The sequence below is a fragment of the Cydia fagiglandana genome, chromosome 3, assembly GCF_963556715.1.
Source record: "Cydia fagiglandana chromosome 3, ilCydFagi1.1, whole genome shotgun sequence".
Classification (NCBI taxonomy): Eukaryota; Metazoa; Arthropoda; class Insecta; order Lepidoptera; family Tortricidae; genus Cydia; species Cydia fagiglandana.
The window spans coordinates 23,392,912-23,416,434 of NC_085934.1; the positions used below are offsets into that span (position 1 = coordinate 23,392,912).

At 36.9% G+C, this 23,523-nt stretch overlaps 3 protein-coding genes across 8 annotated transcripts in view; 2 read left to right on the forward strand and 1 right to left on the reverse strand.

Annotated features, from left to right (window-relative positions):
- LOC134680395 (solute carrier family 12 member 6) overlaps window positions 1-4,091 on the forward strand; it is a 524,938-nt gene extending 520,847 nt beyond the window's left edge. For all 6 annotated transcript variants that reach the window (XM_063539520.1, XM_063539523.1, XM_063539522.1 and 3 more), the window contains one exon: window positions 199-4,091. In XM_063539520.1, the coding sequence (XP_063395590.1) occupies window positions 199-290 (92 nt within the window). In that variant the 3' untranslated portion in view covers window positions 291-4,091. The remainder of the gene's footprint in view (window positions 1-198) is intronic.
- LOC134680398 (FAST kinase domain-containing protein 3, mitochondrial-like) lies at window positions 4,087-6,778 on the reverse strand. Its single transcript, XM_063539527.1, has one exon. It carries the CDS (start codon window positions 6,691-6,693, stop codon window positions 4,726-4,728), a length of 1,968 nt encoding a protein of 655 aa, XP_063395597.1. The 5' UTR covers window positions 6,694-6,778; the 3' UTR covers window positions 4,087-4,725.
- A 260-nt stretch (window positions 6,779-7,038) lies between these two features.
- LOC134680410 (trans-1,2-dihydrobenzene-1,2-diol dehydrogenase-like) lies at window positions 7,039-21,692 on the forward strand. Its single transcript, XM_063539543.1, has 6 exons — window positions 7,039-7,219; window positions 10,511-10,715; window positions 16,238-16,529; window positions 17,197-17,443; window positions 19,367-19,517; window positions 19,871-21,692. The coding sequence occupies exons 2-6, from the start codon at window positions 10,511-10,513 to the stop codon at window positions 19,972-19,974; spliced, it is 999 nt and encodes a 332-aa protein (XP_063395613.1). The 5' UTR covers window positions 7,039-7,219; the 3' UTR covers window positions 19,975-21,692.
- Window positions 21,693-23,523: the final 1,831 nt, after the last annotated feature.

Below are 23,523 nucleotides of genomic sequence, written 5' to 3' on the forward strand. Positions count from 1 at the left end.
TTTAGGGCCAGTTGCACCAACCACGCTTAACAGACTGATCAACGTCACTCAGCAGTGAACTATGAAACTACCCATACAATAATCGGTAAACGGTCGCAGGAGGTTTGGTGCAACTGACCTTTAATGTCAGCTTAATGTCTTTAATGTAACCTTTATTTAGGTCGTTGACCTGTACCTCACATGATGTTTATATTACAGACATGGAGTTCCTGGAGGTGCTGACGGAGGGGCTGGAGCGCGTGCTGATGGTGCGCGGCGGCGGCCGCGAAGTCATCACCATCTACTCGTGAAGTGTCACCACCACAACTTTACCGCCGGCTCTCGGACTATTAGCGCAAGGCGTTCGCGCCCTTATGAAAATCTTTGTGATTCTATCGTAACTGTTAGTGTTATTTCAAGTTTCGTAAGGTTACAATCGCATAACTATCCGCTACAGACTGCCGCTCGGCGTCGAGTCGTTGCGATTGCGTTTATTTGTACATTGTATGTATTTTTTTACGATGATTGACGTTATTCGTTTGACTTGTACATGTTAGGTTAGTTGAGGTTATGTTGAGTTTGCTTAGGGTGATTTGGAGTTTATTCACTGTTTTATAGAGTATGAGTGGAGTGTGAATGTAACGAGAAGCCTTACTATCGGTCACGGAGTGCTTTGATTAGTTCTAAGTTGGTTACGTTGTAGACGCGGTAGGTAGCCCGAGGGAGTTACTTTCTGTACGTATTAGTTGTTGTCGTAGGGTTAACTTCACCTTTCTATTACGAACGGTTGTTTTCTATTTTTTTAATGAATTGTTTTCTATCAAAGTTGTATAACATAGATAGTTTATAGACGTATACATTTATTAAAGAATAAACTATGAATATTTTTATCTATTTAAAAACGTATTTTGTAAATAATAATTCTGTTCTAAGGTTTTATATCTGCTCAACTTAAAACTTACAGTGGGACTGAAGCGTGAAAGCGACGTACCTAATAAATTCGTATTTCGCAATTTCCGATCGAGTAGGATTTAAAGTATATAAAGCTATCTAGTCACTTTTTGACATTAGTTACCTGAGACGAACGTCAACACACACACCAATTCGATTGCCTCTATTCGTATACACTGTTTGTTACCGAGTTGCGTTGAAGGGAAGGCCCGCGACCGCCATGTGACGGGTCGTCGAGGGGAGGGGAGGACGCGCGGGGCGCCCCGCGCGTGAGGCGTGACGCGTGAAGCGCGCCGGGCCGCCCGCGCCGCAATTAACCTTAGTGTCTAAACTTTGGAAACTTGTTACGCACATTCGCGTAGGTAGATGATTTCTTACTGTGATCGTTTGTATGACATTTTTGTCATCTGAGCTTATAATTATAATTTTCATTTGTCATCGTTAGCCTTAGGCGATCGATCAAAATTAACGACGCGGAGCGAACCGAGCCGCAAGCGTCGAGTGATCTGTCAATTTTGATTTCCATAACGCCACACGATATTCGTAATTGGTAATGACGAAGTTAGGTGACTGCCAAATAGGACTCTGATGTCTCTTAATAAAATATCTTAGTCCCTAAGTGATTAGGTACGTATATTCACTACCTAGATTCTAATGTGTCATGGTTCAAAATTTCATAAGATTATATCCCAAAGGCGTGTAATAGTTTTAAGAGAAATGTATTACATTATACATATATCACTTCTATCGATAATAGGTAGAGGACTAGACGAAATCTTAGCAGGACTTTGACTTGAAAACTTTGCTAATAAACATTAATGCCAAAAGCAGTCGTAAGTCATAAACCGTCTGTTTTAAAAAAGGCAATAACTTCATGCTCTAAAATGCATCTAAAATGCAAAATAACTAAAAGTAAGTGACGTGCTAATTCGCAGATTTGAGTGGATTGTGCCACTAGATCGGTTAAAAATTGTTTTATTTGCTAAATACCAAAAAATATTAGAGTCAAACTCAAAGTTAGAGATAGATACGCACGTAAATGCAGCCAAACCTACTTAGGAAGTAGCTGGAACCGACGGGTCGAACTGTACCTATTGTAAAAGCGGTTTACGATTATTTTTCTAAACTGTATCAAAGCGTAGCTCTGAAACCATCGTAGATAACAAAAATATTACTAACATAAGTAAAATTTTTCTTATTAAAAATAAACTTGCTAAATAATAAGAGAAGTATATTATGTTAAGCTACTTAAGTTTGTGATTGTGTTCTATCACATAGTGATAAAAAATAAACGGAACTTGTTTGGCAACACATATCTTCCTCCGAAAATAGAAGAAAGTATTTAAAATATATACTCAAATCAGTATAATACCTTTATTATTATTATAAAATATTTATGCCTATCAATAGGTAATGAATAATAAAATTTAAATTTAACCCTTATTAAAATAACTTTCGTAACAGACTACCTACGTATAAAAATATTATATACATTATTTTTAATTATTATAAATCGAATTTATTACATTAAATTGAATTATACGTTTACGTATTAGGCTGCGTTATTCCTCTTTATTATACCAGCCTGTTTCGATGCTTCCTCGAGGACTTCTGCCGAGACGAGGCCGGCGAGGTCGTCGAGTGGCTCGAGCCAGGCATGTCATGCCATTCGCTGCGCAGTTGGTATGCCAACTGCTAATCCGCAATAAACATTCCTAGTTAACGTCGAAGCCACTACCGTTTCATTAGACCCTAATAGACGTCGCGATAACTTTAAGTACCTATAGGTAGAAGATAAAATCCGCGAAGTAAAATAATACCCATGTGCCAAAGCTCACATTATTGGAAGGAAGGATTCAGTGGCAATACTAAACGTAGGATAATCTACCTAATAAGTAGACTACTCGAACTGTACCACGGTAATTGAAGGGAGGCGCCTGCGCGTTCAACGGATCGACTTGTAGACGATCAACCAACTTGTTAAAGAGTCACACCAACCTAGCCGCCGCCATACGATCCAAGTTACGTTCTCATTTTAAAAGAACATTCTGAAAAAACATGACATTTTACATAAATACCTATTCAAGTAACATCTATTTCTGGTACTATTACTTAAATGAGTAGGTAGAAGTTTTGCACACAAAACTACTCGCTCTATTTTCTTAGTAGGTACTTATTAAAACAAGTTTTAGTAACGGTAACTAGTACCGGGCAGATATACAATAATGTTACGTACGTAAAATGTGCCAAGTTTCATGTAATTTAAGCATGTCGGTTTAAAATGACAGTGTAACTTCGATTGTATGGGAGCTGCTTTTTCAAGAAATATACAAAACTACCTCTGCACATGTAAGTATATTTACGCGGTGCTGTTTTCGCCAGTACCTTCTATATTATGTAGGCCTATCTATGATGTTGGCCCTTCAATTACCTACGTCATAGGTTATGGGTAACGTTTACCTATTTATTCGTAATAATAGCTTTCAGGATACATGAGTGTTAGAATTGTCACGGTAACTAAATAGTCGTATCGTAATTCAAAAGATTGCACATATGTAGTTAGGTACCTATTTCAAATAGATTCAAGTCGTGTTCGTTGTTTCAATCGTACGTTTAGCCTTATTCGAGCCGTGTAACTCTGTCGAGTGATTAATCTTTGTAATATTACCTTGTTTAGATTAGGCTGTGACCAGCGACACATTCTTTACAATTTGATATTCAGGCTAGAGTTGCTGTGATACACCATTATGGCTATAAAATTATAGAGTAGTCATTTCTGGCTATGGGTGAAGGAGGGTCGAGCGAGTTAATGACGCCAGGTTATCTGTGATTTCTGCGATGTAGTCCCCTACCCGCGCCCGCGCCCGCGCCCGCGCTCGCTGGCGCTTGTATTGTAGCCCCATCCTGAAACCCGTACGCCATTCTGACTATTGGGTTTTAAATTCATAATTTCTCGCCTCATTGTAATTAACTTATTGTAAGCATTTTGATCTGGAACGAGTTTTTATTAGAGAAAAAGAATAATTCGAATTGTAAAAGTTGTTTAAGAAAATATTAAAATATTTAAAATAATAATTTTAGTGAATTAGAAAGTGAGTAAAGTAAGGAGGAAAGTTATAATAAATGTTACGAGTATAATGAAATAAATTAACGATACAATATTGTTTTCTTTTATTTATTGAATTCCCTACCTACTTCTAATATGTATACAATTAACTTATATAAATATACATAGTTATATACTGTAGTTAGGCTACGTACTTACTTTATTTTTTACTTATTAATCACGTTAATATTTCTGTTTTTTAGATACAGTTTGTTAAACGTTAGTGCAAAAATCTGTAGGTATGTTTCAACTCTAGCAAGAGTAGTACCCATTTGAATGACATGACGTGTCGATTAAAAATGTTAACCCTTTACCATGCTGACAGTTCAACAATGACAATCGAATGTCAGTCTTACTCATCGAAAATAGAACACATGTTTAAAGTGTCATATGTGGGAAATATATATCCCTTAGCCTGGTAAAGGGTTAATAACTTTGTAGGGTTGTCTCTGACAAAAATATTTCATTTTAATGATTTTGTTTTACTTTTTAATCCCGCTTTACGATTATAATAACTCGGTTGTAGATCACTTACATAGATAACACTATCCCTTTAGCTCATTCTCTATATCATATTATTTTATGTTTACCACTTGGTTTATACAGACTAGAAAAATATAGGCACTTAATTCCTTAAAATTACTTTTTTATTTTATTCTTGACACTGGTGGGCTAATAAAACATATTTATCAATTACAATGCTCTGCATTTCTGATACAATCAATGAGATAGCTCTCCATTTCGGTTTTGTTACGCGAGATGTAATATTTGCTGAGCACCGAGTACTTGACACTTGCCACCTTAATCCCTAAGAGCTTAAGATGCTTTTTCCTCATCATCTGAGGCCCTATTAGTGTTTCATTTCCGGAACAGAAATGATCAGGCAGATGGATTAAAATAGCTGTATTTACATTCTTTTCTGACTTCAATTTCCAATTAAAATTTTCTGTTTCTACTCCAGCTGGGTGCAATAAGACATCTATCATATAAGTCTCGTCTGCGTAAAGGAACGGTATTAAAACTGCAGTTGACATTTTATTGGCACCGGATACCTTTAGCAAGCTATCTTTTATCTTTTCTATAATGTTTCGTACTCTGCCATCTAGCGACATAGACTTGGACCATTTGTCTTTGGGTAAGAACGGACCCGCATAGCCTGTGCATTCTATTGCTAAAGCTGTGTCAATCAAGTGAAGTTTCCTCAGTGTTTCTGGATTATTTATTTTCACTAAATACTCTGCACTGAATAATTTTCTGGCCAACTGCAGAGGATAAATACCGGAATATATGCTAGATAAAACTATGGAAGAAATGTCATCAGGGCTCATTGAGTCAAATTTTTCATTCAAGATTTCCTCTGCCCATTTCCAAAACTGGTTGTGATTTGTTGGTTGATAACTTAAATATCCAAAAGGGTAGATGAAAGATTTTAGGAAACTAGTAGGCACTGAGTTTCCATTTTTGATAAAGTATTCACTGCATGCCTCCAATATCGACTCATTGCGGATTTGAAACTGCATGCAGTAATTAAGAACGCCAATCGTAAGTATCTGTGACTGAATTTTAGGGCCTTTAAGTTTAATATATTTCTCTACAGCCTTTTCAACAACATTATCTGTATAATTTAAACGAGTGAACTTAGTAACTATATCCAATAGTGTATCCTCATCCAAAGCGTGGAGGTTTGCATAAAACCATCTTCCAATGACATCAAATGTTTGCATGGATGAGTATTTTTCTTGAATAAAGGTATTTAAAATATGTTGCATGTCAGGAACCTTGACATTATACCACAGCTCAGCTAATTTTTGTTCCAGTAGAGATAGGATTGTCTTCTTACTTACTTTAAATCCTGGCAACACTTTGAAAATAAGGGCAATATTATGTTCATTGATATTGTTTTCTTTGTCTACAAAGCCAACCCACAGTTTGTCTACAGTATCAGAATATTTGGCATCAGTTTTATTTTCCATCAGGAACATTATAAACTCGCATAGTTGCTCAATGGACAACTGATTATCAATAGCTCTGAGCAACAGTTCATCACAAAACTTATGTTTATATGGCTCCATAAATGTTGAATTGGAATTCAGTATATTCAGTATTGTCTGAGTATCTTCTGTCTTCGTAACAACCTTCAACAGCTTATCTAAAATAGCACCTTTAGCCAAATTGATGTGGACGGTCCTGGGGGCATCCAGGCTAGTGTCCATCCCGATGCCTGGTGTCTGTATGGGTATTTTTTCCAAGTCGTAAATGCGCTCCATTGCGCCTAGCGCGATGTTCGGGGTAATTTTAGTACACTTGGAGAGTAGGGAGAATACATCTCGCAGGTCCGTGCAGAGCTTGAACTCGGCCTTAATGAGGTGGTAGTCGAGCGAGTCGGGCGCGCTCGGCGGCAATACTTGCGTCTGCGCACCCTCGGACACCTCCGCTAAATCTTTTATCTTCCGCACCACTACCGGAAGCTCATGCACGTTGAAGCCATTCTCTATCAGAATAGTACTGTTAGTAAACTCCGCATTATTTATAACATCATTATTGTCACTATAATACCGTGAGAACACAACGCCGTGCGACGTATTAACGTTTCCTGAACATAGTCCGTTGTTTCTGAGCTTCAAGTACGATCTTCGCAAAACAATTGGTATCGCCATTATTTATAGCATAATATAACAAAACAATGAATCAAGAATAAAATAATAAAATAACAAAAAAATTTGACCTTCACTGCACTATTTTCCCATTTGTCTGATCTGATTCTAGCTGTCATTGTCATATCATTGTCAGTGCCAACGTTGACATTGAGCAGCTATATTTTTCTATATAACTTCCTTTTGACATAAAGTTGCATAAAGTGGTTAGTTCCTGTGTTGTGGCTAACCTGGATTTTGCTACATAGAAGTACCATAAACTGCACTTCATAATTAACACGAGACGTGATCTGCTGATCTGTGAATATCTGTGGCAGTTGTCAGCTGACAGCGACGATTGACGGTCGTCTCCTGTGTCCATTGGACTGGGTCTGCCGAACGTTATAATTAGTGCGCTCGCAATTTTTAAGTTGCTAGTCAATATTTTTATGAAATTTGGGTGATATCCAAAGAAATTACGAACGATTTGCATCTGTGAAAACATATATGCTCTTGGACATCGGCTAGTAGCTGGAAAAAGTTTGTGAAGGTCGGTATTTGTTTTTATTTAAATAGATCAAATAAAATGAATAAAACCATTAGATCTATTTCTAGGATTCTGTTTGTCTAGAATGGAATTTCGTGCTTAGGCATTTCACACGCAATACTTTGTCATGAAAGTCATCGAATAACTTGGTAAATATCGTGCATTACGTTCAGGAAAACATATATCATTTCAAATGGTGCCGCGTGTTTTTATGAATATTTGAAGTCACTGATTCACGCGCTTTAAAAGTTCCACAGTATTCATTGGAGCCCCATATTTCACTGAAATAGAGAAATAATTTCAGTGCTATTTTCTATTATGCCCGAAAAAAAGGTATGGCTGAGGCTGTGCCAAAAAAGACTTCTAATTTAAGTTATTTATAGCTTTTTCCAATTTTAAAACAGGGATAGCATTTTTACAATTTCCGTGAGACTCGAGGATATTAAAATTATTCATATTATTTAGTTTAATAAAATTAATACCTAATTTAAGTTATATATAGCTTTTTCCAATTATAAAACAGGGATAGCATTTTTACTATACAATTTCCGTGAGACTCGAGGAAGTCGAGGATATTAAAATTATTCATATTATTTAGTTTAATAAAATGACCTAATAGATCCTTGAATTGGAATCAATAACAATAAGTGATTACATATTTGTAAAATACATGAGTAACCCACCTAAAATAATTTTAAAATGTGAAAAACATGTCTTAAAATGAGCATAATATGGTGTGTAATTAGTATAATATGAAAAATGTGTAAAGCACACGCTAAACAATCATTAGACCTTGCCGGTCGCTCAGTTTTATTGCCTTCATTCATCAAGCACCATTAACGCCATATTGTAGCTCATAAAGGTAATATAAATAAACAGGCTACCAATCAACCTGCTCAAATGGACACACACATATACATTCTATACATTGTACATACATGCTGTACACAGCAGATGGTCTACTACATAAGCATCTCAATTACAAATAGTTAACAGACTTAAAAGGCCTTAGCTTAGACTTAAAAGGTAGGGTGACCAGACATCATAAATTTTTATTTGACTATTATCTGATTTGAGACATATGGACATATGCTGGCTTTCATGATTATCACCAAAACATGAATCAATATCGTCCAGTATCAATAACTCTTTGACTATACACAGCTAATGGTTTCACATTAACAGATAAGGCATGATGATGTCAGAAATTATGCAAAATTGAACCCTATCACCTTGTTATAGAGCTCAAAATCTGGAGGTAAAAATATTCCTTCTACCTTATAAAGGCTTAAAAGACTTTACAATAGGGTACGCTGACCGTGACCAGACATCATGAATATTTTGATTTTGATACATCCCTCTCATCATTATTGACGGCCTCCTAGCCTAGTTGGTAGTAGTTGGTAGTTGTCTATGAAACAGGAGGTCCAGGGATCAATTCCTGGTGAAGGCACTTATTTGTGTGTTCATCACAAATATTTGTTACTAAGACAGAAAACATTCATATGCACTCAGCGTCACGGAATTAACACACCTTCGGGCGCAAGCGATACTTTCAAAGGCCGGCAAATTTTACAATTAATAAAACACGTAAACAAAAGAGACATCAGATTAAAGTTCATTCAATTAGCTTTTAAATAATGGCAAAACTATTTCACAAGAATCGCTCGCACCATACGAAGGTGTGCGATTTCCGAGACGCTGAGTGTATATTGATTATTGTTAGCTGGTACCCACAACATAAGCCATACTGAGCTGACTAGACAAATCTGTGTAAAATTGTCCTATAATATTTATTGTATTCATTACATTCCCTTAGTCAAATCATTGTATTTTAAACATAACAAAGTTAGATAACAATTTATTTTCATATGATTATCTAATGATAAGAAATAATCCACAATTATCTCCAAAGCCTGTTGAATACATATCTACAGTGAAACATACATAATGTAAATACTTTTCAAGTAGTGGATCATGTGTTACAGAGAGCTGTATATAGTATAGACTGACATTCTTTATAAAGTTTGAACAATTGGTTTAATAAAATCAAATAACTTGAAAACTATTCAGCTTAGGCCTCTAGTTACTAAAATAATTAGGTCTAGTAGTCTAATATAACCCCTTTCATGAAATTCTCTTGATTACAATTTCATTTATTTTAAAAGACACTATACCAACTGAATATTTCTGGTAGGTATAGCCCATTGGTTGACTGCTAAAGAATGCCTTAAGGCATCAAGTCCACCATTAGTATTTTCATGCATTGTGCAATAAAGATTAAATAAATAAGAAACACATCAAGTTATATAAATGTTTTAAATGTCTGTACTAATCAATGGTCAATAGCAAAAGGTATTACATATATTCCAAGTAGCATAGTTGCAAATGTAAGCACTACATACATGTGTAGCTAAAATAATTCAGGTCATACACTCAACTCACTACTGTACTATGAGAAGGTTACAACTAGTCACACAAGTTATTAACTGTCATTGAAATTACATGGTTTACTTTAGAAATGCTTACAATTTCTGTCTTACATTCTTTAACAATTAACTATCAGTACACCTTATGTGTTCCCCACAAGGTTCACATTAGTTAACAGCATAATACATTTTCAATGCTGACTTCAGTCTCTATGTACATACGAATAAGATAAATATTTGTTTAGCTTTAGATAACTTTTTAAATGTTTCGTCATAGTTAATGTTGTGACCAATTTGATGAGTATTTGACCCTAAAATGTCTATTACTTTGACATTGATTGACATCTAATGCTCAATAGCAATTATGTTAGTGTGAACCACAGATAACTACCGTATAGATGGCGTCTAGGTATATAAAAGACACACTGTCACTTGTCTCAAATTAGCGAAGCCGATGGGCATCGAGTTATATGAACAGGATGCCCCGCCACTGACATGCTGACCACGCTAAACATCCGGATTATGAAATCCCCTAATGTGGCTCGCAAAACCAAATTTTGCTTTGAAGATGCGGTCACACGATGCGCAGTGGAGTTGTGCAGTCGAGTTGCGGGTGTATGAATAAGAATTGTTGATGGAGTCGCCATTGCATTGATGGAGTAAGGAAGAAAAACGTCCGTTTCATTAGCACAGCACTAACTGCTACTGGGTACTAGGTGATATTAGGTTGTCAAGCGATGACGATTTAATATCATTTCTTATATGGTTTTATCGCCTGACGATTTGTTGTTGTTTGTTGTGTTGTGTTGTTGTGTAGTTCGTAGTAGTTCTAGTTTTTTGTGCACTGACACAAAAGTGTTTCCAGATGGGCTTGCAGCTCCGCTGGGGCGTGTGCGGCACCGGCATGATCGCGCACGACTTCCTGACCGCGCTCGGGACGCTGCCCGCGGACCAGCACCGCGCGGGCGCCGTCGCCGGCAAGGAGCGCGACCGCACGCAGAGACTAGCCAGCTTACACCAGGCGAGGATGCACGACTCGTATGAGGCGCTCGCTGCCGACGACAACATAGGTATGTATACAGGGTGTCCCATAAATGACACGTCACAGTGACACTGGAGGTAGACCAGGCCAGGAGGACTCAAACCAACTTAACATGACCCCAGTAAAAGTGGCACGGTTCCGATCCGAGTGCACAACGGCACTAACAAGGTTAAAAACGGTCAAAATTCATGAAAATCCTTAATTTGGCAATAATTTGAAGACCGTGCCACTTTTACTGGGGTCATGTTAAGTTGGTTTAAGTCCTCTTGGCCTGGTCTACCTCCAGTGTCACTTATAAGTATGTATCTATTATAAGTATTATAACCACATAATTGGCCATCAAGGAACGTGATCGGACATAGAGACTTGCTAGTTTTCACCAAGCGAGACATTATGAGACGTATGAGGCGCTCACTTCTGATAGCAACATAGGTATGTACTCGTATATTATATGTATAAATATGTATTATAACCACATACAGCTTGTGCCATCGCGGGCAAGGAACGGTAACGGATGCAGAGACTTGCGAGTTTACAGTTTTACACCTAGCGAGAATGCATGAGTCGACAACATGGGTATTTATATATATATATAAATACATATTTACAATCATTTTGTTGCCTTCATTGCCTTGTCTTGGAATAAATTCGCAATAAATCGTGCAAATATGATGATAAGAATATTCGTCACATGTCTATTTCTTGCAACCTGATATTATCATATAAGTTAATAACATAATCAATCATGATTAATTATGTAGGCAACTGAGGGGAAATGCTATGATTTGTCATAATCATAACTAACCTTTGAATCGCCCTCAGTGTAAAATCGCTCTCGGTTCACTATGAATAGCTAATAAATACCAAGTAGCTTTTGTTCTCTAGATATTAACCACGCTACGCTGTTGTAATGACAGCAGAATGGGTAAGATTAACTTGCCTCGACCTAACCAAGCGAAGATCTTAAAATCAACTACGAGTACAGTACCTATACCTTACTACTTATTCCAATTTGGAGCATTTTTTATTTGTTGATGATTGATAAATTTCGGTGGATGGATAGAGTTTCCTATTCTGTAGAATATTAGAACAATTTCACCGCGTGTACGAAATCTTCTTATTAAGTTGCGAGTTACGAGAGCGTATGTAATATGGTATTTTTTTAACTCAACGGAAATTGGAATTTCATATTTTTTCCGCTTGAAATGAGGAGCTCTTCAAACTTACGAAATTTTATCAAAAACTGACGAAAAAAATCGACCGTAAATAAAATGATTGCTTATTCAGAAGAATATTCATGAGATTACCGCGTCATTATAAGTATAAATCTGTCGGCGCTTTTATAATTACTTTTGTTGACATTCGTGGCTCCATCCGTGCCTCTTTGATCAGATTTTCACACAAACATGCCTGAACCAAACGGACCAAACGGCTGTCCAAACACTCTTCCTAAATCTGGATATCAAAGTAGATGTAGGTGCTCTTATCTCTTCGTGTATTAATATCGTATTCGAACTTAATACGTATATCAACTTATTTTGACATGATTCGCTCGTGCATCTTGCTCATATAGACGCATTGTTGCGAGCGAGATTGGTACTAATTGTAATTTTTATTACCTATATCATTCGCCCGTGCATCTCGCATAAGTGTGTCGCTTAACTTCAAACTCGGGTAAATACATTGGACCCTCTCAGCAAATATCTACCCTATTACGTTTTCTTAATACCAAAATCGCATAATCTGACAGATGGATTTACCCGAGTTTGAAGTTAAGCGACTCAAGTATAGGTGCGAACAATAAGATACAAGTGCGAATAATATCATACTTATCAAGAAAAATAATTGAACGTTAAAATGAAATTCTCTCGAATTCTCTAAAATATGTGTACACGACATTATAATCATCTGTACTACGGACAATGAACTGAAAATTTAGTTTTATAGAACGCCTTATGTCAATGTGTTGACATACACGCGTATCCGGGAAACGAGATAATCACAAGATCTAGAAACGATATAGAGATCAACTAGATTTACATTAGATATCGACTAGATGTGACTTGGATATCTAAGTCATAACTTGTCGAAATCGTTCAAGAGGACCTCCAGAATCGCGGAAACGTCAAAGACATATCTATCTTACAAATATCTTTAAATTATCCATATCGTAACTTGTTGACGTCTAGTAGAGATCTATTTCATTTTCCGAATCGAGCCGTAAGTGCTGTGGCCGCCGTGCAGGTCAGGAATTCAGGATCTTGACGTCTCAAATATAGTTTTAAACATATTAAATGTTGCATTCCCAACAAGTATATAATAATACTAATGTTCTATTCCATGTTTGTTTGTACATATGTATATCAATGAAACTGAAGGAAATGTCGCGCCATGCTGTAACTATTTTGCATTAAAAATTAGCATAATCTTGCAAAGCGATTACGTAAATACTCCGCGATGCCATTGGTCACGGGTAGCGGAATATTCTTCACGTTATCGCTATGAGATAAAGTAATAATTCATCTGGGTCAGTTTCATGCATAGGTTTGGGGCTGGGGCACTTTGAGAACGCAGAGGTATTTTTAAGTGTTTTCTGTAAATACCTACTGTGTCCAATTTATTTGCAGAATAAATGCCTATTTGCATTTAATATAAGTTTCACGATGCGTTTTGAATCGTTCGCAAATTACTTATCACCAATGTTGCTGATAGAGCTCCTTGAATGTGAACAGCTGAAGTGGCAATTCATTCAGGGTGTTATTTGAACGACTAGACAATTAGCCATACTCTGTGATATGAATACAATTTCGCCTAAATCGGTTTAGCGGTTTAATCGTGAAGAGATAACAGACAGACAGAGTAACTTTCGTTCTTATGTTATTCGGGATGTAAAAGTTATCCTGAACATTTCTATTGGGTGAAACTCCCAAGACTTGTGGAAAACATCGATTGTTCATTGAAAATATCCACGTATGAAATAACGTATTTTTTATACTCAACAGATAACTAGGAACGGTTTTATAATTTTTATAGCATAGCCCATAAATTCACCTCGCAGAGTACCTATACTATCCATGACAATGACATGTTGAAAAAAGAAAACGGGTCTTTGTCAAAAATTTCATTTTTGATACATGCTTTTACCGCTCACTGTAGGTAGGTACTCGTCTTTCAACAAAAATAATACTCATTAAGACAATTCTAACAAACTCAAGCACAATTAAGTTGCGTTGTTTTAATATAGTCCCTATCCATCCTCCTCCTGTGTCCGTCGTCAGATCAGCTCGACGGTACCATAATATTGCATTGTCACTCAACTTACATGTGAAGTTTCAGCTCAATTTAATAATGGAAAGTGGGTCTAACTAACGTTTAGCTTGCAAGATTTGCCTCGAAGACATACATATGTAGGTACCTACCTACGTACAAACATAGCAAGTTAAATGTAAGCTTGTAAAAATCGGGTGTCATTCTGAATCCCTAACAACGTTTGTCCTAAAGTCACTTGCTCTAACTGGTTTGTCCTAATGGGCACATGCCCTAACGATCAATTGTCATAAGGATTATTTTCCATAATGTAATAGTTAGCCTAAGAATCATTTGTCCTAAGCATTTATACCATAACTATCAAGATCCCTAAAGTTTTTTACCATATTTTCGAAATCCCTAACAATGTTTGGCATAAAATAACATGCTCTAACTGTTTTGACCTAATGGCTATTGCCCTAATGATCTATTATCATAACAGTTACTTTTCCTATTGATCAATTATCATAACAATTACTTTCCATAATGAATGGTAACGAACTGTTGCCACAAAAGTGGGTTAGGTTAGGTTAGAACTGTGACCCTCGCAAAAACGAACTGCTGCCACAACAGTGGGTTAGGTTAGGTTAGAACTGTGACCCTCAAAAAAACGAACTACTGCTACAAAAGTGGGTTAGTTAGGTTAGAATTGTGACCCTCGAAAAAACGAACTGCTGCCACAACAGTGGGTTAGGTTAGGTTAGAACTGTGACCCTCAAAAAAACGAACTGCTGCCACAAAAATGGGTTAGGTTAGGTTAGAACTGTGACCCTCGAAAAACGAACTGCTGTCACAAAAGTGGGTTAGGTTAGGTTAGAACTGCGATTCTCGCAAAAATGAAGTGCTGCCATTGGTTAGGTTAGGAGGGAAATTTAAATTAGGACATACGAGTATTAGGTCAAGAAACGATAGGGTAAGTAAAATTAGGTAACATGATAGTTAGGATATATAATGTTTAGGCCTAACAATAATTAGGCAAAAAAAGAATTATGCTACATAACCTTAGGATAAATACTCAATATGGAAAGTGCCATTAGGGAAAAACATATTAGGACAAAAAAATATCGGCCAGTCGATAATAGGGAAACCAAAATTAGGATATACGAGTGTTAGGACAACTGATCATTATGACAAATAATATTAGGGAATGCAAAGATAAGAGAAAAGTCTTTAGGGATTCAGATATAGATCCGTAAAAATCACCCTGTATAAGACCGCGCTGGGTCGATGTCAGATCAATTTGCAGTTCGGATCAAATTATTCGCGTTCTACATTTGTCGCCGCAAAGGAAAGATCAATCGCAATGACTTGATGAAACCACACCCGAAGAGTTTTGTTCAAAATGCCAACTTGGCCATTTAACATGTGTTAAAGGTTAAAAAAAATGAAAAGCTCAAATTGACCCAGTTACCGGGTATTTCGATAACGTTAATCTGCCCATTACGCAATAAAACCATGATCGAGATGTGATATTTCGGCTGATAAAGACAATTTAAGCCAATCTTTATATTTTAACGGAGGTATAATTGCTTACAGTGCGTATATAAATGTCAAAAAATAACTACCACATATTGTGTCCACTGTTGGACAGACGTCGTTTTACCCCACTACGGGGACATTCTTTTTAGTGTTCGACCGAAACCGGATTTATTGCCGAAACCGAAGATTCGGTTTTACTCTGTTTCGACATCTAGCACAAAAATTAGTTTGTAATAAACTCGGTAAGTTTTCTATTACGAGTAAGTACGTCAAATTATACATCTTATTTATTTTATTATTTTTATTTATACATCTTAAACTTAACATGCACAAGAATCGAGAAAGAATTAACATAACTAGCGCAAGGTTACATATTCATCAATGTATCGTATATGTTCACTATATATTTCCACATTTATTGTTTACCTACTATCAAATACCTACAGCAACTATTTGTACAGGTAGATACAATAGCACCTTAAACTAAATAATCTTTATAATAAAACTAGCGACCCGCCCCGACTTCGCACGGGTTAACAAATTATACACCTGAACCTTCCTCAATAATCACTCTATTGATAGGTGAAAACCGCATGAAAATCCGTTCAGTAGTTTTTGAGTTTATCGCGTACATACAAACACACAAAACACAAACAGACATGCACACGCGGTGGGGGACTTTGTTTTATAAGGTATACTTAGGTCTAGGTAGTGATTTATAAATTTCAATGTACATTATTTAGACATCTATTCTGATTGTTTCAGACATAGTATTCGTGAGCGTGCTAAACCTCCAGCACTACGAAATAACCAAGCTGATGCTCGAGCACGGCAAGCATGTGCTCTGCGAGAAGCCGATGGGCATGACGCACAAACAGACGCAGGAGCTGGTCACCATGGCGCGCGCGCGGAAACTGTTCCTGCTGGAGGGCATGTGGTCGCGGTTCTTCCCGGCCTACGACGCCCTGGACAAGCACATCGCCGGGGGAGGCTTGGGGGATGTGTATCATGTCAATGTGCAGTTCGGGGTCGAGATCAATGATATTGAGAGGAATTTGTAAGTGATTTTCACGTGCTCTTTTATACTACGACAGCGATTGTTTGAGCATTTGCTCGACCATGAAGGAAAACAGTTACCGCATCCTATAATCACGTGCAATTACTCTAAACTACAGAGGTATTATATCTGCGTTAGTCTCTTTAAAAAGGAACCTGATATTTGTTGGCCCCTGACTTATAGAATATAGATATCTTAGATCTGTTTTATAACGTAAGTACAACTTTATAACCGTCATCTTCCTAGCGTCTTGTTTTGTAACACAACGGAAATATTGCGTTATGTATTTGTATGCTAATTAGATTTATTTATCCATCCTGAGGTTAATTGCAAGTTTTGTAACCGATTACATTTTCCTTCCTATTGATTAATTAAATGACAATATAGATACTTATTGTCATTTATTATTACCCCTTTACCGGGTATAAATACAAATGGGTTTGTTTCGTTTTTGTTAACTGATATGTCATAAAACTCCTACCTATGCTACCTAGTCATAAAACTCCTAGTCTATATTATTTTGTTCAGATCATATTTCTAAGGCAGAAAGTCAAATATAATAAAACCAAGCGCCAACTATCGTCGTAATACATGTAGACGTATTCATTTTCTAAGTTCCAGTTCCATTTTACATTCGTGAAAAAAATGAACATGCTACACATTTCAGAATGAAAGACCTCGGCGGCGGCGCGGTGCTCGACCTCGGGCTTTACATGCTCCAACTAGTCCAATGGATCTTCAAGAAACCGCCTTCAGATGTCGTGTGTACGGGGCACAGGAGCAGCGCAGGCGTGGATGAGTCTATATCATGTGCGCTCAAGTACCCTGAGGGGAAGACTGCGAGCATTGCGGCCCACACGAGGGTCGCTATGGGGAATAAGGCTGAGATTGTTGGCACTAAAGGCTCGGTCACTGTAAGTACACTGTATTAGTTATTTTTCAAGTCTATCAATAGATGTAGTGTGTATTTGGCATAAGAGCAACGCAGGCGTGGATGAGTCTATATCATGTGCGCTCAAGTATCGCGAGGGGAAGACTGCGAGCATTGCGGCCCACACGAGGGTCGCTATGGGGAATAAGGCTGAGATTGTTGGCACTAAAGGCTCGGTCACTGTAAGTACACTGTATTAGTTATTTTTCAAGTCTATCAATAGATGTAGTGTGTATTTGGCATAAGAGCAACGCAGGCGTGGATGAGTCTATGTCATGTGCGCTCAAGTACCCTGAGGGGAAGACTGCGAGTATTGCGGCCCACACGAGGGTCGCTATGGGGAATAAGGCTGAGATTGTTGGCACTAAAGGCTCGGTCACTGTAAGTACACTGTATTAGTTATTTTTCAAGTCTATCAATAGATGTAGTGTGTATTTGGCATAAGAGCAACGCAGGCGTGGATGAGTCTATGGCTTGTGGGCTCAAGTATCCCGAGGGGAAGACTGCGAGCATTGCGGCCCACACAAGGGTCGCTATGGGGAATAAGGCTGAGATTGTTGGCACTGAAGGATCGGTCACTGTGAGTAGTATTTACTAGTACCTATTTCTCAAGTTTGCATCAACAGAATTTGTTGATGTAGGAACACTTGTGCACTTAACACTTAAGTATCCCGATATAAATACATTATATCTGCTCATACACGGGTTGCACGACAAATTGTTTTTAGTGTTTAAATAATAGTCTAATTTGCGAAAAATATAAATAATCTCCTGAAGCGAATCGATCATTCCTTATCAGACCGCTAATGATGTAGTCGTTGCGTTGCGTTATAGAATCTTAACCGATAACGTGCCATCAAAAATGGTAACAAGCCGAACTTATAAATCAAATGTGTTTGCATCAAAATTATATGCAGTAGATACTTCTTTTACGATATACATTAATCTTGGAAAAATCTCCAAATGTTCCATTAATATCCACGAAATTGCCTATAACCTTTTTAAGGTATTTAATAGAACTCTACTGAGGCTGAAATTCATTAAGAACAAAGAAACAAAATACTCGTTAATATTAAACAATGACAACTCATTTTCAAAGTACCTAAAATAGACCTTGTAGCAATAACACAAAGTTCACACTCGAGTAATTTAAATAAAGGTCACTCCTGAAGGCAAAATGTTAGAAAAATAGGGCAATAAAAAGTCATCTTTGTCTTCGTTTGACATTTTCCTGTTTCCTCTATTTTGTTTGTTTTCCTTAAAGCCTAAACCTTAGACGTAAAAGTTGATAACATGTTGCTAGATAAGATAATTTGGTTGTTGAGTCATGGCCTAATACAAAATTTACAAAGTATTGTACGTGTTAGAACAGTTATTATCATAAGAAGATGGAGAGATAAAAAAAATAGGACAATGTTTTGTTTTGCGTGTTGCTACGGCCAAATCTTTTCAACCAGTCGATTTTACTTTTAGAGTGCTATTTTAAGAAAATTGGACATAATATGCACCAAACACAAAAAAGTCAATTAAAGTATCATATTAGTAGAGGCATATATAGGTACAAAGAGAAATCATAAATTATTTTCCTAATTTACCTGTTCCCATATCATTTTATTTTAATATCATATTACCTTAAGGCGTTTTGGGTGCCCTGGGAAAAGTCCTGATTTTGATTTGTCTTATTTCTAGACTCGGGACAAGCTAATTCTGCGCATACTTTGCCACTGCAAAAATTAACAGATTTGTCATGAATAATGTCAAATTCCTACAAAAATCTTACATTTATAGTGTAATTTGTTCACTTTGTCACTTCAGAATATACCGAAATCAGCTAACTAGCTTAGGGCTCTATTTTATTGATTTAAGAGGAAAGATCACTCTAGCTTAATCTTGTTTTTTTTATTAGCTGGATTACTTCTGGTGCCCGACCGCGCTTCGCCTCTCGGCCGCCAACAGCACAGAGTGGACGCTGCCGCGGGGCCGGTTCAACTTCCACTTCCACAACAGCGCCGGTCTCTCCTACCAGATACAAGAGTGCTACGATTGTATATCACAAGGTAAGTTTTCTAATTATAGTTTTGTAGGACATATTATTTATTTTTTATTTTATAGCAATTTTAGTATCGGTTTTACAACCATCGAAAGGTTATTAATTTAGCCCAAAACCGCATTCACGGAAACGGAGCAACACAAAACACAATTAACTTTATAAGTTAATATTGGGAACATATAATAATGCCATACTAATGTTCCTATTACCAATACCAGACCGTATCTATATTTTCTCTTACTTACTTACTCCTCTGGCGCAGCGACCCAAAGTGTGTCTTGGCCTCCGACACGACTGCTCGCCACTGATCCCGGTCCTGCGCTGTTTCTATACTTATTTTCTCTTATATATTTTTTTCAGGTTTGCTAGAAAGCCCAAAGCTACCATTAGATGAAAGCATACTACTGTCAAAGTTGGCGGACACTATGCGATCGCAACTAGGCGTATTAGACAACGAACTATAACGCATTTACCCCAGGTCCACCGGCCTTTATTGGCTCATTTACCTCTGACAAGAAGAGGCTAGTATAACGAACAGTTCCCATTGTACAGTCTGCAGTAATATTATCTTGGACAACAAAGCGCGCATATATATCTGACACACAACATGACTATAGTTGACTAAAGCTTATGTTAAACAGGGTGGCCCGAAAACCCGTCATTAAATTTTTTTTTGGGAATTATTCTTACGTACCTACTAATACTGGTTAAAGTTAAAGGTTTCTGGTTTGTATGAGGCCATCCTTTATATTTTGGTATGTTTTGTTCTGCAAGATACTATGATATATTACAAAATTTGCAAAAAAATTGTACAATGGAATAGTGACGTCATAGAACAAAACGAGAATTATAAAAATGGAATTTTAATGTTATATCTACAGATGTTTAAAAAATAAAGAATATACCAAAAGGGTTAATCCCACCAAGTGCCAGTAGTTATACATGTTGGGGTAATTAACTGTGTTTAATTTAGTTATTTATAAATTAGCATTAAAATAAAGTTAATCTTTTGACGTTGATATTGTGTTACAAATATAAACCTTCGCAAAATAATACGCGAAGCAGGCCGCGTAGCCAAGATGCCAATCGCTTACGCTCCGTAGTGATCGAAACGCAACTGTCACTGTCACACTAATAATGAAGAGTGATAGAGATACATAATGCTTTTCGTTGTCGGAGCGATAGCGATTGTAACCTTGGCTAGGCCGGCAGATTAACCCCAAAACAGTCGTCATACAAATTAGATAGGTATTTATTATTATTATAAAGTTATTCATAGAATTGTTTGTAGAGGTATGCACACAAATATTATAGACAATGTATAAAGCCATGTGATCAAGTGAAGTCGAATTTGTTATCATATCAATTAAAAACGGCTGGCTAGAGATTTCAACCAATTTTGGCAGAATTGATACAAAAGCCCAGTGAAAAAATTTTAAACACTTGTATGACCAAGTTAAAAGCAAATTCTAGGTTTTAAATAATAATGTGAAATAACAGTGGAACAAATTAATGTGATAGTATAATTGGTATAGCATCCTACAGTGGCAGCGCGGGCAAACGGTCGATATATCGAACTATTATAATCATTTTAATGAGAAGCTAGCTTAGCCATATTATGCCCACCTTTAACTAATAAATACGTACAATATTCATGAAAATTTTCGTTCCATTAGATTCTCCACTATTTGCGGGTTGATACCGTAATAAAAAAATATTTAGTATGACTTACATTTTATCCTCGCATAATATGACTAAAAAATTAATATTTTTATTGTATTAGGTATAGCATGTTGTTTAATATAAACTTCATCTAAGGGAACAAAATAATACACATTATAAAATCAAAATCCATTTTTTAAGAATCGAAAGAGGCTGCGCTGCTACATTTAAATATTAGGTGATTTTAAAGTATTTACCTCAACTAACTGTGATTGCCCGGAGAGAATTGTACACTAAAGTTACTTATTTATGTTTTATTTATATTCTTAAGAGATCGTCAGACTAGCCAATCTTTCCGCCAATTTGTTGTTCAACTAGCCTAGAATTATACGAGATAAGATTCAAAACTGAGTTAGTCCAAAGTTTAACAGTAGGTACTTAATAAAAGAATCTGAGCAGATTTTACTAAATTATTATGGAGTATTTAACCGAGATAATACTGCTGATAAAATTAGTTATTTTATCATAGTCCGGGAGCCGGCTGCATGAAACAAACCTCATCAAAAAATAGAATATACCTACCCTGTAGAGGTACCTGACATTTAGTAGATTCCAACGCACTTGGTCGGCCTAGGCTTAACCTGGCAGATTTTGTACAAATGGCAAAAACGTTGGACAAAAATTCATCAAAAAAAACCTCATCGAAAAATAGAATGAAACTTGTATGGTAGGATACCTGACCTTGAGGACAGTAAAAAAAAAGTGGTCGGCCTCACCTTAGCCTGGCAGTTTTTGCAGTCCGACCAGATTTATTGGGTCACGTGAGAGCTACAATTTACCTCATCGAAAAATAGAATGAAACAAACGGATTATAATAGCTAAAATAAGCCTGTCGACGTATGTCTTGGTCGGCCTCACCTTAACCTGGCAGTTTTTGCAGTCCGACCAAATTTATGAAAAAATCATCAAATTTTTTTTATCGAAAAATCGTATGAAACTTGTATGGTACGATAGCTGCCTTTGAGGACAGTAATAAAAAAATGGTCGGCCAAATCCTGTGTTTGCAGGTTCCTGTGTCCGACCAATTTTGTGGTACCACGTGAGAGCTACAATTTACCTCATCGAAAAATAGAATGAAACAAACGGATTATAATAGCTTAAATAAGCCTGTTGACGTATGTCTTGGTCGGCCTCACCTTAACCTGGCAGTTTTTGCGGTCCGACCAAATATATAAAAAAAAAATCAAATTTTTTTTATCGAAAAATCGTATGAAACTTGTATGGTACGATAGCTGCCTTTGAGGACAGTAAAAAAAAATGGTCGGCCAAATCCTGTGTTGGCAGGTTCCTGTGTCCGACCAATTTTGTGGTACCACGTGAGAGCTACAATTTACCTCATCGAAAAATAGAATGAAACAAACGGATTATAATAGCTTAAATAAGCCTGTTGACGTATGTCTTGGTCGGCCTCACCTTAATCTGGCAGTTTTTGCAGTCCGACCAAATTTATGAAAAAATCATCAAAATTTTTTATTGAAAAATCGTATGAAACTTGTATGGTACGATAGCTGCCTTTGAGGACAGTAAAAAAAAAGTGGTCGGCCAAATCCTGTGTTGGCAGGTTCCTGTGTCCGACCAATTTTGTGGTACCACGTAAGAGCTACAATTTACCTCATCGAAAAATAGAATGAAACAAACGGATTATAATAGCTAAAATAAGCCTGTTGACGTATGTCTTGGTCGGCCTCACCTTAACCTGGCAGTTTTTGCAGTCCGACCAAATTTATAAAAAAATCATCAAATTTTTTTTATCGAAAAATCGTATGAAACTTGTATGGTACGATAGCTGCCTTTGAGGACAGTAAAAGAAAAGTGGTCGGCCAAATCCTGTGTTGGCAGGTTCCTCTGTCCGACCAATTTTGTGGTACCACGTGAGAGCTACAATTTACCTCATCGAAAAATAGAATGAAACAAACGGATTATAATAGCTAAAATAAGCCTGTTGACGTATGTCTTGGTCGGCCTTACCTTAACCTGGCAGTTTTTGCAGTCCGACCAAATTTATGAAAAAATCATCAAAAAATTTATATCGAAAAATCGTATGAAACTTGTATGGTACGATAGCTGCCTTTGAGGACAGTAAAAAAAAATGGTCGGCCAAATCCTGTGTTGGCAGGTTCCTGTCTCCGACCAATTTTGTGGTACCACGTGAGAGTTACAATTTACCACATCGAAAAATAGAATGAAACAAACGGATTATAATAGCTAAAATAACCCTGTTGACGTATGGCTTGTTACGGGCGGCTTTCATAAATTCAATGTGGCAGTGTGCGGCAGAATCCACTTGCATC